Source organism: Macrobrachium nipponense, chromosome 13 (assembly GCF_015104395.2).
Source record: "Macrobrachium nipponense isolate FS-2020 chromosome 13, ASM1510439v2, whole genome shotgun sequence".
Lineage (NCBI taxonomy): Eukaryota > Metazoa > Arthropoda > Malacostraca > Decapoda > Palaemonidae > Macrobrachium > Macrobrachium nipponense.
In genome coordinates this window covers 2,073,474-2,100,314 of record NC_087206.1, presented here as the reverse complement: position 1 = coordinate 2,100,314, position 26,841 = coordinate 2,073,474, and the positions used below count along the sequence as shown (strand labels likewise).

The 26,841-nt window shown below is 42.8% G+C and overlaps 1 protein-coding gene across 6 annotated transcripts in view; it reads left to right on the top strand.

Moving 5' to 3' along the window:
• Positions 1 to 1,066: 1,066 nt before the first annotated feature.
• The window catches only part of LOC135225597 (protein polybromo-1-like), a 102,478-nt gene continuing 76,703 nt past the window's right edge, over positions 1,067 to 26,841 (top strand). For 3 of the 6 annotated variants that reach the window (XM_064264891.1, XM_064264890.1, XM_064264886.1), the window contains exons 1-7: positions 1,067 to 1,202; positions 4,997 to 5,165; positions 5,273 to 5,521; positions 5,914 to 6,051; positions 7,700 to 7,894; positions 8,084 to 8,337; positions 8,479 to 8,690. In XM_064264891.1, the coding sequence (XP_064120961.1) occupies positions 1,099 to 1,202; positions 4,997 to 5,165; positions 5,273 to 5,521; positions 5,914 to 6,051; positions 7,700 to 7,894; positions 8,084 to 8,337; positions 8,479 to 8,690 (1,321 nt within the window). In that variant the 5' untranslated portion in view covers positions 1,067 to 1,098. Of the gene's footprint in view, positions 1,203 to 3,280; positions 3,568 to 4,996; positions 5,166 to 5,272; positions 5,522 to 5,913; positions 6,052 to 7,699; positions 7,895 to 8,083; positions 8,338 to 8,478; positions 8,691 to 26,841 lie in introns of those variants that run through there. The other 3 variants (XM_064264888.1, XM_064264887.1, XM_064264889.1) reach the window with 3 other exon arrangements.

The following is a 26,841-nucleotide window of genomic DNA, read 5'->3' as shown; positions in this document are numbered from 1 at the left end:
TAATCATCATCATAAAATCCACGTAAAAAGGCGAGGAAAACCAGGACTTGGAACAAATACTTTCGTAGTTTATTCAACATTTTCAAGTTTACACTAGGTAAAAACAGTTTACAGAGCTTTATATACAGAATTAAGTAGCGGTGGGCGGAGTTACAGTTTCTTGAACTACTTAATTTTGTATATACACATCTGTAAGTGTGAACTTGAAAAATTTAATGTAGAATCAAGTACGAAAGTACTTGTTCCAAGTCCTGGTTTACACTCGCCTGCTTACCTGGATTTTGTGATATTCTCAAGCACGTATAGACTTTCGTGCTTTATTGATATATATGTAATATAATATATACCTATATATATATATATGTTATATATATATATATATATATATATAGATATATACCTGATATATATATATATATGTATAATATATATATAATATACGTATATATATAATATATGTATATTATCAGAATATTATATATATATATATGCAAGTATGTGTAACGAATGAGTACAAAAGCAATATGGTTCCTTCTTCCCTTCCTTGTCTAGTATGGGTAAGTGACTTACGTAATAAGAATGCATGGCAAAAAGAAAAAAAAGAGCAACCAACGCTTGAAGAATTTTAAATCCTACTTTCCTAAATCTCCGTTAAATTCCCGCGTCAAATGATAAAGAAAATAGAAGCGAATCTCTGGAAATCGCCATTTCATCTTTAGGGCGAAATTTAACTCCATCTTATCGCATTGCAAGAAAAGTGACGCACAAAGTGGTCCCTGACTTCTTCCCAGAAAATGACGTTTGATGGCACGCTGCGCTTCCCCAAAAACAACGGGGCAGGGTCCTGGGTATTTCCTCGTATATCATTCATGCCCTGCGGGATAAATCTGATATAAATTCTTAGAACTATAGACCCAAGTTAGTCTGCCAGTGAAATTAAGAATGTCCACCATGGAAAACTGATGTTCTTATTGATTTTTGAAACTTCCCGACATGCAATATTTATTCACAATTTATGAATGGGGAATACGCATTTTCTTGGATTTTAAACATTAAATATGGATGTATGATAATTAAACGAAGTAGTCTGAATGAAAAATGTTAATTTTCACCGGAATTTATGAGAAAAAACAGACTTCGGAGAAAGAACCATCCCGGCGGTTCAATGTTATTGTTTGTTACAAAGCCAAACACAGTTTGAGGTAAGATGCCATTATACCTTAGGTCCCTTTTGACCCAGATCTTTCTCGTTCCCTTGACTAACACCGGCGAAAGCGTGACTTAATACCTGCATGAGAATGGCGTCTTAAAGCCACTGGGTTAATTTATTATGGCAGTGCATGAGAGGATTAAAAAAAAAGCATTCATCGAGAGGCCATTCTCGGTGTCCCAGGCGAGACTGACCTATGTTGTCCTGCGGCAGGATCTGTCGCTTATTTCAAGCCTTTTCCGTCGTCTTTTCTTCCAGCTGAGCTGTAATTATGATTAAATCTCATTATGTATACCGCTGGCACGTCTGAGTTCATGTAATAAACATATATAAACCTGTCAGGGGCGTTTTAACGTCGTGGACGACTCCGTCAGGAGGAGGGCCGATGACATTCGCGTTGTCCTGACCATGCCGGTACCTAGTAGTACCTAGTATATTTCGTTTATTTAAAAGGGGACCAGGTGCCTTTTGGAGTAATGCCCGTCACGTTTGGGTAATGATATTCGATTATTCTCACGCTTTTAATGTCTTTTCTGGCGTCCTTAGCATAGGGTGCCTCCCGTCGCTGGCGTGTACCTAAGGGCGGCTTGTTTACTCCCAGACTAGGATACGGTAACTATAGGTAGTTAAAACTAAGTAATTGAGACACGGCCGGTATTTCTTGAGAAATTGCAGGTTCCTATAGCTAGTATTTTGGTTGCTTATTAACAATTTAAACATTATTTTTTGGGTGGTTGTCTGTACTACTACTAATTAATGCAGGTAGAATTTACCTTTGAACTCTGTCCTACAGTAAGGGGGGCCCGTTGGGAATGCTGGGTTTTGGGTGGGGTACATCACTGGGAGAATTAGGTAGTAGCTAGGTATGCCATACAACTCTATCCTGTTTCGGTGAAACTGAAAGCTACCTAGTAAAAAACCGCATGGTACAGGGGTGGACCATGTACGATCAATGTGTACAACCCCAAGAAAAGTACATTATAACGCGTCCTGACACCGGAGTAGAGGTCTTTAGCTCCGTTTCTCACCAACAACAAGTCGCGTCTGATGCCCATCTCCGATGTCAGGACACGTTATAATGTACTTTTTTTGGGGTTGTACACATTGATCGTACATGGTCCACCCCAGTACCATGCGGTTTTTTACCCTATATGAAAGCCCGATACGAACTAAAATAAGCATGTGACGCTCTTCGTAAAATATGTTTTCAAGGCAGTTTTGAAATCCAGTATGGCGGCAATCATGAGGCTGGCCGGTCTAACCACGGACAATCCACCATCTTTCCCCGGTTTTGTGTATAGCAAGTCTCATACCCTGTTTGGAGGGTAAAGACATAGCAATTGACAACACTGATAAACAATTGAAGAGCGCAAAACACCGCAAAGAATGCCATAGTCCCCTTTGATAAGTATGGTTAGAGGTCGGGTGTACAATTGTTATGATGAAAGTGCCCCAGCGTCTATGGGTACAAGTGGTGTGCGGATTTAGCACAGGAAATGGTAAGTTTATTGACACAAGCAACTCCGCAAACATCGACATGGCGTCAGTCTTCTAAATATTCCGAGTTGTAAGTAAAAATTTCGAAAGCGTTTTGGTGGTGTGGGCACTGCGTTGGCCACACTTTTCATTAACCTCTGTTTAAATCTTAAAATACTTACTTCGAAAGGAGAGTAGAGGTCTTTAGCTCCTTCTCTAACCAACAACAACTTGTGATTGATGACCATCTCCGATGTCAGGACGCGTTAAAAGTACTTTTTCGGAGGGTGGCCTAGCCGTGGTAGTCGGTGAGTTGGCCAGTCCATGCGGTGTTTTACCCTAGTTACCGAATCGAAAGGGCATGGTAATTTTCATCAGTTTTACCCATGTTTCATTAAATCGACTTTCTATTGGGTAGGGCATAGTTACCATATCTATAATCCATGTACAAGGGGTAAAACTGCTTTTATCAGCACGTATTAAATAATAAACTTATTCCTATGGTTAGGTTACTTGTATATATCTTATATAAATCTTGAGATATGAAAGAATTTGGTATTTTTAAGGCCTAGTGTTAGAAATAGGGTAAAACTGAAGGCTACTGCCACACCCCTATGGTTCTGCGACCACAGTTTATTTGCTAAAGACTGGAAATATCATAAACATGAACAAAACACATGAATGTTAACAAAAACCTCAAGAAATGGCTGTAAATACAGCAGTCTGCAAGTGGCAGGAACCAGGCTGCGGAGGTAGTCTTCAGTTTCACCAGAAATAGTTTTGAGACTAGGCTTATCTCTCCTTCTTGCAGGAGTGTATGTTGATTCGTCATGTGTTTTCATCTAAGATTTTAAGAAAGAAAGGAGGGCTTTACTGTACAGGTAATTATTTATAATGATACTCTGTATTCTAGAACTGGTTACTGATTGTTACTGTTGTATGATTGTTTATTTTTCATTCTGACAAATTTGGTAGTAAGCCTAGGAGTATTTAGGCTAGGTCTGGATAGAATGACACTGATAAAGTCAAACATGCAAACCTACATAGGAAACTTTGGAAGGTGAGATATAAAGAGTTGAAATATAAAATTGTTATAGGTGTGAGTATTAATTTGATGAGAGCTTTAATTAATATTTAGGCTAGCAATGTAATTTTGAAATACGGTAGTGCATAAGAAGTTCATGTAAGTAGTACCAACAGTATACATATATACTTGCTGAGAACAATAGTTTGTTAAGACATGAATTGTGCTTGCAGCTGCATTGTTTTTCCCCAGTTGGATCGTACTCCATGAGGTACTTCATATATGAAAGTGTAGGTTTATATTCATGTGTATATTTTGATGATGTGAGGACAGTCTTATCTTAATTTACAAATCATATTAACTGTTTTATGCAAAGTTACCTCCTGCCCATAGACAAGCATACATAAACCTTGTGGAGACTAACTTGGATTAGATAGATTTATCCTTTTTCCAAGGTCACAACCTGTTCTTGGCATTCCTCAACCTCGGAGATTATGTGCTTTGGACTAGGCCAAGGATCAGGATGGTTTAGGCTACTGTTGGTAAGGGTTAGCCTACCACAGGTTACAAAAATTATCATTGCATCCTATTCTAAGCAAGGGGTTTTTCCTTTATTTTCTAGTTTGCCACAATCCCAGAAGTTTTTACTGTAGTGTAACAGCGCAACCTTTAGTATGTTGGAGATTTTCCTTTGAGAGCAATATATACAGAATGTATTTCAAAGAGGTCCTGTCTAAGTAGAAAACTTTAGAATACTCTAACATAGTGGATGCAAAAATCCTAGGAAATCACAGAAGTGTTTCATAAAATTACATTATATATTTTCCATAAACATGCTTATGAATATACATACGTAACAAGGTTTAAAAAATCCAAGGAGAAATGTCCTCAGTTCCCGTAGAATTAGCGTAACTACTGAAAATGTAAAGCGTGATTGTTGGCCAGAATATGCGAACAGCTTTGTAGCTGATGTCATGATTGCTTAGTGGAAAGACTGTTGAATTATTTTGTAGATAATTGAAGCTGATCATTGCACCATATGCTACGTATGCTTATTTGCAGTGTACTTTATTTTGCTATATATAAATTTCTAAATTTCCCAATAAAAGTTTTGGGATCTAGAACAATATTTAAATTATTTGGAAGATTATTTTAAAGTTAAGAATATGTATGGCGTTTGTGGTATTTATATTTTATGCTGCGTAAAGACATTGGTATTTTCTCCACAGAGTAATGTGTACGTTAATATTTCTGACGTCCTCTTACAGTTTTGTTTTTATCGGAAGGTGTGGCATGCCGAAGCGCAAGCGGCCAGCTGACGGGGAGGAAGGGGAGGGTGGAAGTGCAGGATCAGTATCAACTGCTGCCTCCTCCCCAGGGGCAGCTACACCAGCACCCGCTGCCACACCCCTAGCAGAGGGTAGGCCAAAGCGGCGCAGAAATGACACAACGCTCGTAAGTGGAGTGCATTACTTTGTTTCCAAGAATTCATAAAAATACCACATTAAAATGATCTTTAAAATTTTGGAGCATCTACAGTAATGCACTTGAAATCATTCCAGGTGGATACAATCCAGTTCATATTTGATGCGTTACGAAATAAAAAGAAAGATGACGATACCTATACATGTGAGCCATTCCTGCGTGTTCCGAAGAAGAAGACGGAGCCTCAGTACTATGATATGATCAAGAATCCCATTGACATGCTCAAGATTCAACAGAAGATCAAAACTGATGTCTATAATGACTTGGATGAGTTCTGCAAAGATGTTCAGTTATTGGTTGATAATGCCAAGCTGTATTATGCCAAGGTAAGGAAAGGTATGGTTTTATTTTGCATTTGTGAAAATAATCAGGCATTCAAGTTAGATTAATCACTGTCAAAGCTTACGTGTGTTGTTAACATTGTGTTTACTAGTAATAGATTTTTTTTTATTATTCCCAATAATTAGAGTGCTCATTTTATTTCACATCTGTGATGAAAATACTTGATTATCCACCTAGAAATTATAGATACTATTTCTTTCGTTTGAAGCAAGTATATATATGATTGTTGACAGCAGTAATAACTGAGAATAGCAAAAGGAAGTGGGATAGGGGATGTTTTGGAAAACTGATTTTTATAGTCACATTTTTTAAGTTATGTTAATGATTTTGTTCGTTAGTCTGAAGGTTTGGAAAATAAAAATGTCTGGCTTTGCAGTCCACCGACGAATATAAGGATGCCTGCGAACTATTCGAGATATTCCTAGTGGCGAAGGACAAGGCACCCGAAGAGATCAACAAAGAGAAGATGAGACTGCAGCAGCAAGCAGAAGAGGATGAAAGGCACATGAAGAAAGTAAGTGGGAACCAAACTGTCCCATTTTATTTTGTGTTTGTAAAGTTGGCACTGTAACTTTTTCACTAAAGATAAGATGTGTACAGTTCTTGGATTAAGAGTAACTACTGTTATGTGCTTACCTAACGGGCATTCTTTGGATCTTAGATTATTTGGGATTGTAGAAAGTATAGCCCCAGCTCATGATTAAAGTTTCTCGTTAAATAAACCTATTGTGTGTTTTCATGCTGTCTTATATTGCACTGTTTCAAAGCGGAAATGATCTTGATTGTTCTAAATTTCATAGATCAATCACAATACGGATTGTTTCTGAGCTTTACAGGTACTGTAAATACTGTAATACAGAATGCCACTGTACTCTGAGGTAGTTTGAAATGCATTTTGACTGCACTCGGTCTGCCAAGTTAGAGCTAGCTGGAGGTCTGACCAGACTAAAATGGTGAGTTTTTTAAAAGAAGCTCGAGATCTGAGGATGAGTAACATCAGCTAGGTTGCATCACTTTGACCAGTGTTTGGTTAAAGTAATAGTTGAATGTTACTATAAATCCAAGTCAGGTGGAGGGAATAGTCTTAAGTTTGAGATGTAAGAGAGGAAGTCATTGATGCATTAGGTAGACAGAATAACCGTGAATTCTATAGAGATGGAATGTGGCCCATGAATTTTAGCCGGACAATTCTATACTATATGTACAGACACCACCCTACATGCGAACGAGTTACATTCCGAATGGCCAGTTATATCTTGAATTGTTTGTAAGTTGGTCTTTACACCTATTTAAGTACACTATGATATAATGTCAATATAGTATTGTATGTTTTTTCATCCTAGAACACAGCATAGTACTGTGCACTCTACATACAGTGGAGTATTTTTTAGGTTTTAGTACTGCTTTATTAATTGTAAGTAAGCAGCATAGGCATACAGAACAAAATTGGAACTCGTGGGTGGCAAAGGGTAGTGCTCCGAACACAGTTTAAATTTACTGTCACATTTGTTCATATCGGAATGTTCATAAGTAGGGTAGTGTCTGTATTGCTTTTTCCATGTGTGAATCATAGAATTTTCCTTGAATGTTTATAAGTTGGCTTGAAGACAAAACTTTTCGCCCAAAGAAACTTAGTCTGTACGGTAACAACTACAGTGTCATGCATAGTCAATAAAGAAGTGTGTGGTAAAGATCATGTCAGCATATGATTGGTCACAGCTCCACAGAGCTCAAGGTGAGAGTTTCTCCTCCTCTCAGACAACATTGTAAGATGCAAAAGATTACCACATTTTAGTGATTTTTTACTTTGCTTGTACATTCAAACTTTAGAATTCTCCCTCTGCCTCCATTTACCTGGTTTCCATACTTAGATTGTTCAAGAGGCCAGCTGTATTTTTGTAACATCTCCCCCTTTTCTCTTTTTCTTCAGGCTTGTGCTAGGTAAGGGTACTAGCATTAGCTCCAATGACATGTAAAAAATGACATGGCATTTGAGATTTGCTTTCTAAATGATTTGTTCTGCTTTCATTGCTTCCAAGAACATATATATATGACATTGATGAACCACTGAGAATAGAGAATTGCATCAATTTATTGTTGTTATTAGTTTGTAGACTCAAAAAGCTTGGTTCATTTGATAACGCTTTCTCTTTTTTCAAAAGAAGAATCTTTCTGTGCAGAGAGGCCGACCACCAAAAACATCCTTAGCCATGTCAGCTCCTATGATTTTGGAGGAAGATGGTGAGCCCATGACCATGGAAGATGTCATTGAAGAGCTGTTTGGAGCGGTCATGACTGCCATGGATCCTGAGGGTCGACTGTATTCCTATGATTTTCGTCTGTTGCCATCAAGAGAAGTGAGATTGCTCTGTTTATTTTGTTGGTTATGCTTTATGTTATGAAGGGCAACTTTGTCATACTTTTTCATTGATAGTTTTAAGTTTTCATAATGTGAAATGTGCCCACAACACCATGAACACTTGGGTAATAATATTGTTTGCCTACATTTAATGAAAATAACACCTTATTCATCTTTTCTCTTGCAGAAGTATCCTGATTACTACCAGATAATTGATCGTCCAATAGATCTGAAAACCATCGCTCAGCGAATCATGAGTAAAAAATACACTAATATTGATGAGCTGGAGGAGGACTTGAATCTCATGTTTAACAATGCTTGTGCCTTCAATGAACCAGGCTCGCGAATATTCAAAGATGCTAGAACCTTGAAAAAACTGACACAGTTGCGGAAGGATGATTTGCTTCAGATTCTCCACGCAAAGAAGAGTGTCCGTCTCAGGTATTCAGTAGTAATGGAACAGTTTTTAATGACTTGCATATGACTGTGTTGTCTATAATGTTCAGCGTAGCACGTGTCCCATAAAGTACTTATGGATTGTATTGTCATGTGTATATAATGTAATGCAATCAATTCTTCCAGGAGTAAACGTAGCATAACAAACCAGTTATGGTCAGTATTGATGGCTGAATTAGAGGAGGGGATGGAATTGCCACTACCTGAAGAAGACAGCGGGGGAACAGAGATGCCTCTGAGCACAACCCATGAAGATGAGGAAAGCGACGAAGATGTTGATCCAGATAATCCCCAGTGGCAACTTTTCCTGGCTGCTAAGAATTTAACTTCAACAAGTGGTTAGTTTTTCAAGAAAATATTTTGAATTTTTACTAAATGAAATTTATTGAACTCTTAAATGTTTTATTTTATACAGATTTACTTCTTTTTTTCGTTAATACTTATGTTAGTTAAGAATAGAAATTCCATTGCATTTCTAGGGAATTTGAAGAATCATTGGGGCATTACATTATTAATTTAAAGGGTACTGAAAGGAAGGAAGTGTATAATTTGGCAGCAATCCATATCTGGTCCACTGGCAAGTCAAACAAGAATAGTACAGGCAGTCCCTGGGTTACGACGTTCCGAGGTTAAGGCTCTTCTCAATTATATTCATCAGACGTTATTTCCAGGGTTACGACACCTACAACGCTGATCTGGCAGATGAAATGTGACACCAAAAATGCAAAATAATCAATATTTGAAGGTTTTTTTGATGAAAAATGCAATAAGAATGCAGTTTACATAGTTTTCAATGCACCCAAAGCATTAAAAGTAAGGTTCTCTTAGGATTTTTTATGATGTTCTGGCTTACGACACGTCTCAAGAACAGAACCCCCGTCGTAACCCGGGGACTGCCTGTACATGTATAATGGACCTTAGTTTCCTAACCCAAAATTTAAGGAAAACTGGTTTTTAGCACCATTTACATGAATGCTATGAATAAATGAAAATTTCTGTTTTAGACAGTTTCAGTTCATTAACCCGTATGAGCTGGGATAAAAAAAATCAATGTGCAGCACCCCAGGCTGACGAAACTGTAAGGTCCGCCAGTTTAAGAAAAAAACACATCACTGGAGAGGAAGATGTACAAATGCACATTGTGGCGGAATCACAAGCTAGAAAAAAAACAAATGGCAAAACCCTCCCCACATTAACCTAGTCACTCCAGCTGCCAAACCCACCCTCAGTCACACTTTCTTCTTTACACAACAAAATATAGCAGGACAAAAAAAAAAAAAAAAAAAAAAAAAAAAAACACATGTACGTACTTACCAATCAATCCAGTTACTCCGTGGTTATCCTGTGCTGTCCGCTGGTTGAGGCCACAGAAATAGCAACAACAACACAAAAAATCACATATAACAACAAAACACAACACAACAAAAGACCACTGCACAAACAACACAACAGCACAGGCACAACAACTCTAAGCAAAAAAAAAAAAAAAAAAAAAAAACAAAAAAAAAAAAAAAAAACTAAACAACAACAAAACAAAAGACAAAACTCAACCAATTTCCAATGCCTTCAAATAACTGCTTCCGACACTACTAACTCTCACCAGCTCTCAGCGAAGACTGGCTCAAAAACACTAAAAACACAGAACTCTGATCTCCACCAGCAGACAACCCAGCCAAAACTCACCAACAGCCAATGCAGTCGTCAACTATCCATACAGCAATTACACCCTCTCTCTCTCTCTCTCTCCGCAACACCCACGGATGCTCAGATGCAGGTCCCCTGGATCTTGTTTGAGGGCCCTCATACACACTCGGTTACACCGCCACCAACTTCTCCCAGATCACTTCCAGCAGACTACCATTACTATCTCCCTCACTACCATCCCCCCAAATCCCATTCACTATCTCATCTACCCCTTCTAACTCTTGTCCGAACATCTCTCGTAACTCTGCCACCAAATCACTTACCTCATTTACACTCCCGCCAAACTCCCGAAGAGACTCATTCATACTGCCAACTACATCCTTACCACCTGATTCCCTTCCCGGTGAAACTTCACTAAACCCTGTCAATTCAAACCCACACATGATATTTTCATACATTCAACTTACCTGTCAGATATATACATAGCTATCGACTCCGTCGTTCCCGACAGAATTTCAAATTTCGCGGCACTCGCTACAGGTAGGTCAGGTGATCTACCGCCCTGCTCTGGGTGGCAGGGCTAGGAACTATTCCCGTTTTCTAATCATAATCTCTCTGTCGCCGGCTGTATCAACATTGTTGTTACTTCCTCCTGACTAGAATTCGTTTTTCGCAAAGCTTTTGATCATCTCTCGCTGATATTTGGTGACGTACTTGGATCGTTGTTTGGCATTCGCTATCGTGGACTGTTTTTTGGACTTGGTTTTTGGAATTTGTGAATATGTCTGATTCTAGTGTTAGTTTCAGAGTGTGTGTGAATGAGGGCTGTAAGGTGAGGATTCCGAAAGCTTCGGTAGATCCTCACACTAGTTGTAGGGGGTGTAGAATGGTTGAATGTTCGATTGAGAATACGTGTAATGAGTGTGAGAATCTGAGTGCACAAGAGTGGAAGAATCTAACTTCTTACTTGAAGAAGTTAGAAAGAGATAGAGAGAGGAAGGCGGCTTATAAAACCCGCAGAATGTCTGCCTCTCATGATTTACTGTCTAGCTCTGTAGCTTCTTCCTATGATGATAATAACCATTCTGTTTCAGCCCGTTCACAACTTGCTAATCCCTCTAGTTCTGCTTCGGAAATAGCAGAACTTAGAGCTTCCCTTCAGAAAATGCAGGAAAAAGTCGCAGCATTGGAAGGTAAGGAAAGTGAATGTGGCAGTGATATTAGTGTCCCCAGTGTAGTGGAGGGGGCGTCTGGTCGTCTCTGCGACGCTCCCAGGCCTAGACCTCTTCCAAGCTCCCTGGCCCGGAGGAGAAGGAAAGTCGAAAGCCGTACGGGGGTTGTGGATCCCCAACGATCAGGCGTCCCTTCGGCAGAATCGATCGTATCGACTGCCAAGGACCGCTATAGGAAAAGCATCCTTCGAGAGTGCTTTTCGTCGTCGAGTTCGCCTTCGCCGAGAAGAGGATGGAAGGAGTCGAATCTTTCCCGTCCTTTGAAGAGGAGTAAGAAAGAGCACGAGCTCAATTCGAGTCCCGAGCGCTTCTCAGAAGGAGGAGCGCCTTCGGTAATAAAGAGGGCGAGAATACAGTCAGACTCTGGGTCTGGAAGAGATCCTAGAGCGCCTTCCAGATCTCCCTCTCCTAATGCGGAAGATTCCTCAACCAAGAAAATTTTGAAGAATATGCAAGAGCAATTAGCCTTGTTAGTAGGAACTCGTTATAAGAGCCTACTCGTAAGAAGGATGATAGGCTTCCTATTAAAAGATCTAAATACCTATCTCCTGCCAGGCGCGACGCATCCTTCAGGGGAGTTGTCGCACAGGCGGCCATCTCTGGGGGGGGCGGTGCGCTAGACAGGAGAGAGGTAAGAAAGGAAGCTACTCCTGTCAAGAGTAGGGCGCCAACCCAGAAGCCAGACTCCGAGTAGGCGCAACGAGCCAGTACAAGATTCAAGATCTTCAATCAAGCGCCAAGAGTTAGCTGAAGAGGAAGATCCTGTTAGGAGTAGAGCACTTGTGAGACGGAAAGCGCCTACTAAACATCAGACGCATGCTAAGGATCAGGAGTATTCGGAACGACGTACTCCTACAAGACACCAGGAGTCGTCGGGCCTAGATACTCCTCCCAGGCGCCCAGGAGTATTATGACTACATAACTCCTCTCAGGCGCCAGGAGTATTTCGGAAGCTTATACTCCTCCTCACAGGCGATCCAGGAACCAGTACTCTGCACTTAATACTCCTCCCAGGTCGCCAGGAGTATTCGGAACTTAATACTCCTACCACACGCCAGGAGTATTCTGAACAAAATGCGCCTACTAAAAGCCAGGAGTATTCGAGGCGCTTTGCGCCTGCCAGGCGCCAGGAGTATTCCAGGCGCGTTACTCCTCCCAGGCGGCCCAGGGAGTATTGCCAGGCGGCGTTTACTCCTCCCAGGCGGCCAGAGGGTATTCCGAAGCTTATACTCCTCCCAGGCGCCAGGAGTATTCGGAACTTAATACTCCTACCACGCGCCAGGAGTATTCTGAACAAAATGCGCCTGATAAAAGCCAGGAGTATTCGAGGCGCTCTGCGCCTGCCAGGCGCCAGGAGTACTCGGAACTTAATACTCCTACAACGCGCCAGGAGGATTCTAAACAAAATGCGCCTACTGAAAGCCAGGAGTATTCGAGGCGCTTTGCGCCTGCCAGGCGCCAGGAGTATTCCAAGCACGTTACTCCTCCCAGGCGAGATACTCCTACTGTACACCAGGCGCATTCCTCGTATGAAGAGCCTGACACTCGTAAGAGAGTAAGAGAAGAGTCAGTAGAAAGAGAGCCTTCCTCCTTCCGAGCCTATCAACCCAGAAGATGCCTCGGAGGACGAAATGAAGGAATGGAATCTTCTAATTATAAAGTTCTTTCGTCCCTTTTGTTGGAGGAATATGGAGACTCTTTGACGCCAGCTGCTCCCCCTTCGCCACGCTCGCAGTTTTCAAGCACGAAAACACTCAAGTCTTCCTCTTTCCTTAAAATGAAGCCTGCCATTTCTATGAGGAGAGCTCTACAATCTCTTGACTCCTGGTTCAAGAAGAAGAAGGAGTTAGGAAGGACGGTCTTTTGTATGCCTCCCGCTAAACTTACAGGGAGGAGAGGAATTTGGTACGAAACGGGAGAGGATATGGGATTATCTCTGTCCGTTTCAGCTGAGTCAGACTTCTCGAGTTTGGTGGATTCGTCGAGAAGGCACGCCTTGAATGCAGCGAAGGTTACATGGGGGCTTTCGGAAACGGATCACCTCATCAAGGGACTTTTTCATACTTTAGAAGTTTTTAACTTCTTAGATTGGTCCCTTGGGGTTCTGGCCAAGAAATCTCAAGAAAATGAACAACTCACCCAAAACCCCCTGAATTGCATCCTCGCCTGCATTGATAAGGCTGTTCAGGGATGGATCGGCTGAGGTATGCTCTCTATATGGTGCAGGAGTTTTAAAGAAAAGGGCGGTGCACAGTGCTTTCCTCACGAAGGCCGTCTCTCATTCACAGAGAGCCGCCTTATTGTTTGCGCCTCTCTCTGAAAACCTTTTTCCCTCACGTTGGTGGAAGGACATCGCGCATTCCTCTGACGGAAAAGGCCACCCAGGATCTCCTTAGACAATCCTCAAGGAAGAATAGGCCTGTGGCTAGTGAGGAAAAGAAAGTGGCTCGCCCAGCTCAGAAACAGCCCTTTCGAGGAGGTCTTCCAACTAGACCGATCGCCAGAAGGAAGTCAACCGATAAGAGGGGCAGGTCTTCCTTCCGTTCCTTTAAGAAAGGGAAGTGAAAATTCTGTCCTCCAGACACCCGTAGGAGCCAGGCTACATTATTTTGCGAAAGCCTGGGAAGACATAGGAGCCAACACTTGGACGATGTCGATTATCAAGAAGGGGGTATCGCATCCTCCATTCAAGGACATTCCTCCCTTGACAACATCTCCGAGGGAATTGTCCGCCAGATACAGGGACCTATTCTGAGGGATACTCTTCGTCAGATGGTGGAACAGATGTGGGACAAAAGAGCAATAGAACTTGTGCTGGATTGCAACTCCCCGGGGTTTTACAATCGCTTGTTTCTTGTAACAAAAGCCTCGGGGGATGGAGACCGGTACTGGACGTAAGTGCGCTGAACAATTCGTCGAACAACAGAAGTTCAGCATGGAAACGTCTGCCTCAGTCCTTGCAGCACTGCGGCAAGGGGATTGGATGGTGTCCTTAGACCTTCAGGACGCATACTTCCACATCCCGATCCACCATTCGTCGAGGAAGTACCTTCGATTTATGTTCGAAGGAAGAAATTATCAGTTCAGGGCCCTGTGTTTCGGCCTGTCCACGGCTCCTCAAGTCTTCACAGACGTGATGAAAAATGTAGCAAGGCACTTACATTTGAAAGGGATAAATGTCTCCCTGTACCTGGACGACTGGCTCTCAGAGCCAGGTCTCAAAAGCAGTTTGGAGGAGGACCTGCGAACAACACTGGAATTGACAAAGTCTTTGGGATTGATCGTGAACCTCGAGAAGTCTCAGATGATCCCCAGCCAGAACGTGGTTTATCTGGGGATTCAGATGGATTCTCGGGGTTTTCGAGTTTTTCCATCTCAAGAGAGAATAAAGAAAGGCTGTGCCACAGTATCGAACTTTCTAGGGAAGGAGCGCACTTCAGCGAGGGAATGGCTGAGCCTTCTGGGAACCCTTTCCTCGCTCGAACAGTCTTTCTCCTAGGAAGATTACATCTTCGACCGCTTCAGTTCTTCCTAAGAAAGAAGTTGGAGTTGGAAGACAGGTCAGCTCTCGGACACGTTTCCAATCTCGGAAGAGATAAAACATCATTTGAAGTGGTGGTTGGTTCCATTAAAGGAAACAAAGGAGTGTCCCTGCAAGTACGGAACCCAAGCCTGACATTGTTTTCAGACGCCTCGGAGGCGGGCTGGGGTGCAACATTGGGACCCAGAGAAGTGTCAGGCACCTGGTCGGCAGAACAGGTGTCATGGCACATAAATTGCAAAGAGCTCTTAGCGATTCACCTGGCACTAAAGAGCTTCGAACACTTAGTCAGAGGAAAAGTCGTGCAGATAAATTCAGACAATACGACAGCTCTGGCTTATGTCAAGAAGCAAGGAGGGACGCACTCTTTTGCTCTGTACGAGCTGGCACGGGATCTACTGATTTGGGCGAACCAAAGGAAGGTAATTCTCCTAACAAGGTTTGTTCAAGGGGAGAGGAATGTGAGAGCGGACAGATTGAGCAGGAGATTCCAGGTCCTTCCCACAGAGTGGACACTCCACTCAGAAGTCTGTCAGAGCCTTTGGCTCCTTTGGGGGAAGCCTCAAATAGATCTTTTCGCCACATTCCTCTCCAAACGGATAGATACATTTTGTGCCCTGGTGGAGGATCCCCGGGCTTATGCAACAGACGCCTTTCTCCTGGACTGGTCAGGAATAGACGTTTACGCTTTTCCCCCGTTCAAGATACTGGGGGAAGTAGTCAGAAAATTCGTGGCATCCGAAGGAACCAAGATGACTCTGATCGCTCCGTATTGGCCAGCTCAAATTTGGTTCACAGAGGTGATGGAATGGACAGGGGCTCCCCAGATCTCTTCCAAACAGAATAGATCTGCTCAAACAACCCCACTTCGAGAGGTACCATCAAAATCTACCCGCTCTTGCTCTGACTGCCTTTCGACTATCGAAAGACTTGTCAGAGCGAGAGGGTTTTCTCGCCAGGCAGCAAACGCAATTGCTAGAGCCCGCAGATCATCTCGAGGCGAGTGTACCAATCGAAGTGGGAAGTTTTCAGAAACTGGTGTAGGTCGAAGAAGCTGTCCTCTTCCAGTACCTCTGTGACCGAAATTGCAGATTTCCTTCTGTTTCTTAGACAAAAGTCGCATCTCTCAGTACCAACTATTAAGGGTACAGGAGTATGCTCTCAGCAGTCTTTAGAAACAGAGGTTAGATCTAACGAATGATAAGGATTTTATTTGCACGACCTCATTCGTTTCATTCGAAACAGCTAAATCACTTGTACCTAAGGTTCCAAGCTGGAACTTAGATGTGGTTCTTAAATTTCTTTCATCAGATGAATTCGAACCACTGCACACTGCTTCGTTCCGTAATATCACTAGAAAGTGTTTGTTTCTGATCTCTCTTGCAACGGCAAAAAGAATCAGTGAGTTGCACGCCCTTGAATCAAGAGTTGGCTTCAAAGGAGACTCCGCAATTTGTTTCATTTCAGTCCCGTTTTTTCTGGCCAAAAATGAAAACCCTTCGAATCCCTGGCCCAGGAGCTTCGAAGTGAAAGGACTTTCTAGTTTGGTGGGGCAGCAAGAGGCAGAGATCCCTTGCCCAGTTAGAGCTCTAAACAAAATTTGTTCATGAAACTTACCTGTCAGATATTATATAGCTGTATTTTTCCGAATCCGACAGAAATTTAAACACTTACGACACACGCAGTGGGAGTCAGGTGGTTAGTACCCATTCCCGCCGCTGGGAGGAGGCGGGTATCAGGAATCATTCCCATTTTCTATTCATATAATTTTCTGTCGCCGGTGCTGTAAAACACATGTTTTCAGTACCTCCGTCTTAGGATTTTGGAAACTTCATTGCGCTAAGTATCCTAATTGTCTTTTGATTTATTCACTTGGATTTGTGGCTAGGCATACGCTATCTTAAATTGATTTGAATTTGATTCATTTTTGCATAAAATATCTGAATCTAGTTAGGCTAGTTTCAGACGGGGTTGTCTGCAAAGATAGGGGGTGGCTACCGAAAGCTTCGGTAGATTCGCACTTGGTATGTACGAGGGGTATGGGTCTTGCTTCTTTGTTGAGATTTGTCATGTAAGGAGTGTGAGACTTTGTCTATTCGTAAGGAAGACGTATGATTCGTGTAGCAATTAATCATAAACATGTCTAATTCCGTAAGGAAGACGTATGATTCGTATGTACGCAATTAATCAGTAACATGTTTTAATTCGTAAAGGAAGACGTATGATTCGATGTACGCAATTAATCAGTAACAAAAGTCAGGGTAGTGAACCTGCCTAAAACTTCCTGTAGACTTTATTTTGCATAACCCTGTAGTATGGCCTACGGGCTATGATATGTCTACGAGAGGTGCTCGCTCTCCTTCATTGCTGTGAAGTGCTACTTCTGTAATTGTTACTCCTAACCCTGCAGTGTTGCCTTCGGGCCTAAGCAGTGTCTGTAGAGAAATTGCCCTTTCTCTGATACTCCTTCGATTTCGTAACTTAGAATCGAAAGTGCTTGCTTTAGAGAGTAAAAGTGAAGTGCAGAAGTGCAGTGATACCCCTGTGTAGTGGAGGGTTTTTGGGGCGTCAGATCGGCCTCGTTTCGCCTCTAGGCCGGGACCTCTGCTTGACTCCCAGGAGAACGAGGGACGAGAGCATGTCGAAAGCCGAAGGAGGGTTACGAGGAACCCCCAACCGATCTGGCGTGCCTTCGGCAGTTTTCTGATGAAAATCCCCAGACTGCCTAAGTGCGTGCACGTGCACGAATCCTGAAGGATTGCTTCTCGTCCGTCCCCGCGCAGGGGTTGGAGCTTTCGGATGGACTCGCGCCCTCTAAATAGAAGCTTTATAGAAGAGGACGCTTCACGTCTCTCTCTCTCTCGTTATGCGTTTCAGTGAGATAAGTAAGAAGGCGAACGTCGCCTGAAACTCGTGTCCGTCTTTCCACCGAGAAATACGTAAAAGAAGTCATAGTAGTAGTAAGCTTTTGAGAGCGGACGCCCAAGCCAGGGGCGCGCGGGTGCACGCCAAGCGCGCGCCAGTGGACGCCGAGCGCGCTCCAATGGACGCGAGCGCGCTCCAGTGGACGCCGAGCGCGCTCCAGTGGACGCCGAGCGTGCACCAGCGCACGCCAGGTGTGTCCGCCTGGCTGAACGTTTCTTTGTTGAACTCTTCAAGCTCTTGTTTCAGATTTGGGCTTAAAGAATTTTTACCTCTACCTTCGATGATACCTTCTACCTCACCTGCAAAGAATGTGAAGTAGGCAGTGCTTCGGAGTAAGCTTAAAGTGAACAGACAACTTCTTCTTCGAAACCCAGCAAGACATCGGGTTTCGTGAACTCAAGAGGTCTCTGTCAATTAATATTGCTTTTCCGCATAGGTGGATGGAGTTAAGGAAAGCTCAAGGGAAGTTCTCGTTGCTCTACCGCAAGCTTTGCCATTCTGCCAATAAATTAAGTTGCCACTACCGCAGTCAAGACTTTGCGATAAGGCAGTTACGGGTTATAAAGGCTCGATGTCCTGCACGTCAGGACTCTCGGCAACGTTCAGTAGGATTCTTGCAAAGGCACTCATCAAAAGTACGCTCTTCAGGAAAGCGCAAGACAGGACTGCCTTTGCCATACTGCCAATAATTTTAAGCTTTAGCAGGCATTAGTTGTGATACGGGAGAGGAAGCTGGTTGGAGAGTTTCTTCCTCTTCCCAGGATAATTTTGCCAGCTTTTTAGCCCATCTGAAAGGGCTTTTCAGATGATAGATTTTGTTAGTTCCTAGTCGGGACTACGCTGCCGAATTTGAACATCGTCGTTCTACCTGACGTAAGCCCAGTCTCTTAACAGGATTCTTGCCCCTTCCTCGTTTGAGACAGGAATCGGAAAATAAAATGCTCGACTTCCTGGATTACGTTTTGTCAATTCAGTGACTTTCCCCCATTGACAATATACTATCGTTTTGTCAAGTAAGTGGGTATCCCCTCATTGACAAAAATATCTCTTTGTCCCGTAAATGGGTTAGTTCTCATTGACAAACATCTCATTAACTTGATATTGCGTAAGCGAATAAGCTCTTATTGACAAGATTCGGAAGAGCTCTCATTCGTCATTCGCAGACTCGTACAAGAATAGACTTGTAGACTACGTCAATGAACGCTTATGTCCAATAACATAAGAAGCTTGAGCTGACTGCTTCGATTCTCCTAAGTTTTGTTCATGAAACTTGCCTGTCAGATATGTATGTAGCTGTATTTCCGAATTCAGCTATATATATGTCTGCCAGGTAAGTATGAACAAACTTTATTGTGATTTAATTTTCATATTTTGCCTTGCGTTATTTTATTTCTGTTGGTTTCAAGTCATATACGCTTGCTGTAGTTACCTCTTCGGATGGGCAACCGAGAGGTCTATGGTCCATTTTAAGGACATTTAATCGTTACTCCCTGCAGCCTTCCAGGAGTTTCCGATTTATCTTTTACCGTTGTATGGTAGTGTTCTGACGACACAAACGCATCTGTATATTTGCGTTTTCTGTTCGCTTAAATATACCAGCTTGAGAGTCTCTTTATGCTAAAAATAACGGACCTTTTTCTTCATAGAATAGGGTAGCTGGCAACCCAGGCATAAAGTTAAGAGACGACGATGACGGACGATCGTAAGCTGCTGCTGTCACTGTCCTCTGACTCCTCTCCTCCAGTCCAAACGAGCCAGTACCAACTCGTTCGCTGTCATGCGCTGTAGGTTAGTCCTCTCTCTCCTGCGGGATTAACTGACTAACCGTATCTCTGTGCTGGCAGTTTACGTCTCTCTCTCTCCTGCGAGATTGATGACGAACTGTATCTCTGCCCTACAAGCACGGACTTTAGCCTAAGATTGAGGGGATTTCTTACATGAATGAATAAACATTGCATTCGTTTTGGCCTTAATATGTTCTACAGAGATATCTTACTCCTTTCGGTGCTCGTTACCGCACGGTATAGGACTACGAGTCTACCCAACAACATTGCACTATTATATGCTCTCTTGCTTAGGCAAAGCGCACGCCTTATTAGGGAAGTAAAACATACTGTGTGAGGGAATGGATGAGCTTGCTGGGGACCATTTTCTTCTAAAGAAGTTTGTTTCCCTGAATAGACTGCAATTCAGACCTCTTACAGTTTTTTTTCCTACCGGGAAACTGAAATTTTATTAAAGATCTAGGAATGATTCTGAACATCTCTCGGTGCGTTAAGTACTCTTGAGGTGATAGAAAAGAAGGTGCCGGACATCTGGAGAGGGTTTCAGATGTCTGGATCATAATCTGAAAGAAGTGGAAGCAATTCAGTCGTCCTCCAGTCCTCGAAACGAGTTTTGGAACCATGGTCATATCAACTCTGATCTTCCACAGCTCTCTCATATCTTAGAAGTATCTTCTCTCGGTCCCGGTTCGGGTTTACGAGAAAGAGCCTATTATAACAACAGGCGTAGAATGGAACGATCCTCTAGAGGTTTCGTTACAGGATTGCAAAAGTCCGTTCGAATCGTCTCGATCGAAGGCAGCAACTACTGACTTTCGAGTGGAATCTTTCTTTAGAAGTATGTTGAGAGTTGTGGAGACTTTAGGGACGTCCTTTCATTCATCTCTTCGCTAGGTTGAGGACGAAGAGGCTTCTTCTTCTCTGCTCCCTTTTTCTCGATCCGGGAGCGGTAACATTAAACGCCATCCTATGATATTGAACGGGGATGGATGTTTTAGTCTCTTTTCCCCTTTTTCAATCACTTAGGAAATGTAATAAGATGATTTATATCATCACAGGGAGCGACAATGACGCTAATCGCCCCATGTTGGCCTTCAAGACCCTAGATTCACAGAGGTCACGTCCTTCCAAGGACCTTTTCCAGAGAGTCGGTCTCCTTTAACACGAAAGGTACCTATAAACCTCTCCGCTCTGAGTCTGACTACGTTAAGACTATCGAGATGTTGACAAGCATAAGATTGCAGTCTTCCCTTTCCTGTTTGAAGAATGGGATAAGCTGGCAGTCACCAACTATTAAAGAATACTCAAATATGTTGTTGACGGCCTTTGGGCTCAGAGATTTGCTTCTGTCAAACAACAAAGCCCTTCACGATCTTTGAGTTTCTGTGAAATCTCGAAAACTCGCTCACCATCTACTTTTGTCTCACCTGTTTTCTCGGAGTCAGACACTCGTGCGAGATCAGGAGACATATAGTAGCCCTGAGTTTCTTGTTGACGAAGTCGGTTGCGTTTATACACCCCCGATGATCGTTTAACATGAGAACCAGGTTGGACTGTCAGGCATTCGTCCTTCGGGACTGAATCGCCTTTTTGCTCCTCGCTCCTTTCTCCTGGCACCAGAAGCTCGAGTCAGGAGTGGCTCAGGAGTTGATTCGCTAACGACGTTGGGTTGCGTTGATACACCCCCCAAGGTTTGCTTAGCTTGAATCGCCCAGGCAGTCCAAACAACTCATCCTTCAGCGAAGAATAGTGCCTTATGGTCTCAGGTTATCAGCCTGCTTGTCCTTGATTCGTCTGACTGGTCAACTGGTCGGGTCACCAGAAGTAGTACAGACGGACTGACTGTGCATGCCAGATCCCCCCCCCCCCCCTCAGCTTTCAATATGGAAATTAGACATAGTCTGAAGTCTTGATGTCCAAAGCATTCGGAACATCTCCTACCTGTTAATTCTGAAATGTGGATCAGGAAGGCATTTTTCTAACCACCCTAGATCCGACAAAGAGGGTTAGAGATTTTAAGCCATCGTCACAAGTTTGGCTTAGAGAACACAAGGCGGGTGTGCTCTCTAAGCTTTTGAGTTATGCCTAAGGAATGGAAACCGTTTTGTCCTTGGGCCAGGAGCTTGAAGCAAGGACTGGCACAAGTATGGGCAGAGCCAGAGAGGAGTCCTGTGCCCGGTCAGGTCTCTCAAGTTTTATCATACATAAACAAGAAAGTCGAAGTCGTACGGACAATCTGCAGGTTCCGAAAAGACCAGACCTGCCCATATCGAAGAACCCTGGCTTTATGTTAACGAGGTCTTTCAAAAAAAGCTCCTATTCTTTGTGTTTGCAACTAAGATTTGAATCTTGATTGAATGCTCACGAGGTGAGGGGCGGCCTTCGGAAGCATTCAATATGAGCATGGCACCAGCAACATCCTGAGTACCATGTTTAGCGAAGCAAACTCGCTGTTCAATCACACTCCCTGCGAGATGTGAAGATGGCAATGAGATCTCGCTGCTCGCTAGGCCATACGTGTCTGCGGACACAAGCTTGGGGCAAGAAGTACCACTCATCCTATCCTGTAGAAATGGTTAGGAAAGAGCTATTAAATTAGTAGTTGAGTTCGCCGCAAACAGTGACTCTCAACTCGTAAGCCTTAGTTAACACACCTTAACTTGCTAGGTGGGGTCAGGTGGGATATATATTTTGATATATATATTTATTTTACTTCTTAGCCCTATGGTCATGGTCATGGTCTCGTCACGATCGTGGTCTCGCCCCTGTTGACAGATCATCTGTTGTGTAGTGCACCAGCTATATAGGTGCTACATCGCTGGCAACTCTAGTAGCACAAGCAGACTTACGCGCATGTACACCACGAAGTCAGCTATGCTAACAGGTAAGGAATCAAGATATCAATTATCTGCATATATATGTTTCCTAAAATCTTCTATCTGTATACTCCCACCACCAAAGGTGGGATTCAGCGGATTAATTATATCTGACAGGTAAGGTTTCATGAACAAATGTTATTGTAATGATTACAATTAAGTTGTTCATATTACTGCGCAGATATATATAATCAAGTACACCCACCCTCCCTCAGGAGACAGGGAAAATAAAAATTATGAATAGAACAATGGGAATGGATTCCTGATACCCGCTCCCAGCGCGGGAATGGGTACTAACCACGGACTCCCACTGCGGGTGTCGTTAAGTGTTTAAATTCGTCGGATCGGAAAAAATACCGTATATATATATCTGACAGGTAAAGTATGAACAAACTAATGTATCATTACAATAACATTTTTTATCTGGACAGGAAGAAGCAGTTGGGGGGTCGCAGACAGGTCTTGTGGCTCAGTGAAAGGAACCCAAGAGAGCAATGTCCAGAACGACTTTCATACTTTCTTGGTTAGAAGTGTTATCACAGGAAGCTCATAAGAAAGTGCCAGATGATTCTTTAATCTCTAAGAGTGGGAGCCCACGAAGTTAGAGCAATCGCAACTTACGTGCTTCCAAAGAAATATGTCACTAAGAACATTTTGGACACAAATTATTGGAGATGCAAACTCTGTGTTGCATCCCATTATTTACAAAAGACGTGCGAGTTAGTATGATAAATGTTTTTCGTTCAGGTCCGGTTGTGTCAGCACAGACGGTTCTGGGTAAAGGAGAAGCACCATCCTTAAAATTATGTACGGACCCTCTTGGCGGATGGTTCTCGGGTTTCTCGGTGTATGGGAGTGTCAGTTAGTCGCACAGGCGTCCTTCACTGATCTATTCATTTGAAAATCGAGTGACATCTGACTATTAGATGGGGTACAAAAATTTTGTTATTTTGTATGTATGAGTTTCGAGTTTTGTGGTTGTTTTGCAAAGAGTTTGGGATTAACTCTAGGCAATCTTAGAACTAACACGGGTTAGGATCGGGTGATCTGGATGTTGTGTGCTCTTAAATTTAGTGCGTGTTTGTCATATACGCGCATGTGCCTAACCATTGACAAACGCCAGTCAGGATTTGTCGAGTAAGTGGAAGAGGAACCCCATCGACCAGATCCACAAGAAACTCTTGGCCACAGATCACTATCCTCGCTAAGGCTCTTGAGATGAAGCGACTCCTGGGCAGTAGCCACGAAGTCTTCCATCTAAAAAGGTAGGAAGTAAGGTTTATTAATACCTACAACATATGTTGTTTACCTGTCTATTCAGTTAGTTAGCTGTCCTCTTGCCCTCCACCAAAGGGTGTCAATCAGCTATTATATATCTGACCAGGTAAGTTGAATGTATGAAAAAAAAAAAAAAAAAAATTTTTGGAACCCATTGTTTGATACAAATAAATTTTTCATACATACGTACCTGCAGATATATACAATTGAGAAGAATGTTTCCACCCAGTAGCTCCAGCAGGGGACAGGTGGAAGAGAGATTTATGATAGAAAACGGAAGAGTTCCTGCCGGCCTATATGAGTTAGATGAGCAGGGCGGTAGATCACCTGACCGACTGTAGCGAGTGCCGCGAAATGAAATTCTAGTCGGGAACGCGGTAGTCGATAGCTATGTATATGATCTGCCAGGTAAGTATGTATGAAACTTTATTGTAATCATAACAATGTCATATTTATCATTCCTCCCCGCAACGTCATCTGTATTAATGCGATCCACCATTGTTTACCCGAACACTAACCCCTCTATCATGCAGTCACCGTTATCCCTTTCATTACCTTCCGTACCTTCTTCCGCTTCTTCCATACTCAACCAAAACACTAACTGCGATCTCCAGACCCATTGGCCCCATGATGCTCCGGCTCACATTTATCACCTCAACAACTCACTCATCACATTCTCCCGACTACTGTCGCATACTAGATGGGACCCACCCACTGAATCCACTTTTCACTTAGTTTCCCGAATCCTGCGAATCGTCCTCTTCGCAACACACTCGCCAACAGACCTTCCATACACATTCAACACATTTCGCACTGTTCTTTACACATCCTAGCATAATGCCGTTCTTCCAGGCAGTTGCCGCAAACTATGTTCATACGGGTACCCCGACATCCCACTAGCGATGTGCCCTGCTCCCACACCTATAACATTAAATCCCTATCTTTCTTACACTCACTCACAAAATGCCCTCTTGCCCAACCCGAAGAAGCTACTAATGCCCATCAACATTCATTCTCTGTGTCCTGGCTTAACACACTATAGCATGCTGCTGCTCTCGCTCACAAACTAACTGACCTACTCTTCCAACACTCGCATCATATCTCTTTTTGGGTTACACTACACTCACGTTACTGCAATAACCCTCCTATCTACCACTTGCCTCTGCCATCGGCCTCCCCCTTCAAAACTGCCTCCTGATAGCTTCTAAACGTCTGGTACAAACCTCAGCTACTTCAGTCCTAACACTAACACAATTCTACTCTTTAATACACTATCTAACTCATAATCTCTACTATTCTAAAATGTCGTTCCCATGTTACCTTTCATTCCGGCCATGAATTTTCTCCTACGTTTCAAGATTTATAAACTCATAACACTCTCTGTGTTACAGGCGCAACAACTTTCGCACTAACTCCTTACAGAATTTATCCCTCAGTCCCAAACTTTTTCATGGCGAATGTTTCTAACCTACAGACATACATAGACGACGACTAACCAACATTCATTCTGCCTCTCAAAAATCTTGCTTTCTCCTTATCTAACGTACTCTTTATCCTACTTTGCGGTTCTACAATCTTAGCTTTTACACTCTCATACGGCAACATTTCTACACCATCCTACCCCATACATACTCAACAAGAATCTGTCAAAAGATACCTAAAACCTCTTGCCCAGACTCTCTTGTTATCCCCATACTTGCCTCACAACACCTCTCATATTCTTTAAAAAAGCCCCTATGTCCTACGACCATATTCCTTTGATTGTGACACGGGGACCTCTCTCATATACATAGCCTTCGTACTTTCCCGCCACTCTCGCTCTCAATTCCGCTATTTTCCATCTGACCCCTCTTTCCCTCTTCCGAATACAGCGAATCCACTTCCAAACTCACGTCCATACCCTGACTACGCTTTTCTTACCCTTCTTCTACCTACCTGTTTCCACTCACCGCTATCCCAAATCACTCTCAGCCTTTCCCCAATGTATTCTGACCTAGTCTCCATCTATCCACCAACCCTTACTAACCTTCTTTCCCTTAATCATCTTCTGTTCCTCAGACCTGTTCTTATCTTGTCCTCAGGTTATTATCCTTACCTGTGTTTCCCCTCTCTCCCTTAACCTATCACAACCGAATCACCTCTTCACTCATACACTCATACACGCGCGCTTTCACTTTTTTACCACTCTGGCCTGTCACAAGACCAGTAGCCTACTTCTACTGCTCCCTCTCCCACGAATCCCTCATCATTTCCTGCTCATTTCTTTGACTTGCATTCATCATTCCCCCCAATTTTTCATCCATTCTTCAAACCATTCTCTCTTCCACTCCTTTTCACCTTTCTTTCATTTCCACTTGACTCCTTAGCATTCTCCATTCCTCTAACTCCCTCTTCTGCTCCTCACACTCTTAACCCTCACCTTTCATTCTCCACTTCCAACCTTCCTTAGCTTCTTCGCCAAACTTGTAACCCCTCCTTCAGCCTCTATCTCCTTCAACCCTTCAGCTCACTTCTCACCAATCAAAACAAACTCATACCAATTTGCCTGCAGCTGCCCCACCAACAGTCCCTGTCCAGGCGGCCAAAAAATAATGTGGCGGGACACGAGCTAGAAAAAAAACAAATGGCAAAACCCTCCCCACATTAACTAGTCACTCAGCTGCCAAACCCATCCTCAGTCCACACTTCATTCTTACACAACAAAAACAGCAGGAAAGCAAAAAAACAAACAAAAACAAAAAAACACTAAGCACATGTACTTACAATCAATCCAGTTACTCGGGCTATCCGTGCGTGTCCGCTGTGAGGCCACAGAAATACCAACAACACAAAAAATCACATATACAAACAATACACAAAAAACAAAAAAAAAAAAAAAACCAAAAAATCAAAAACCACTGCAAAACAACCAACAGCACAGCACAAATCTTAAGCAAAAAAAACACTAACTTAACAACAACTAAAACAACAACAAAACCAAAACACAAAACTCAACCAATTTCCATGCATTCAAATAATAACTACCAACCCACTACTAACTCTCACCAGTCTCGCGAAGACTGACGCAAAAACACTAAAAACACAGAACTCTGATCCCACCAGCAGGACAACCCAGCAAAACTACTAACAGCCAATGACAGTGTCAATATCCATTCAACAATTACACTCTCTCTCTCTCTCTCTCTCTCTCTCTCTCTCTCTCTCTCTCT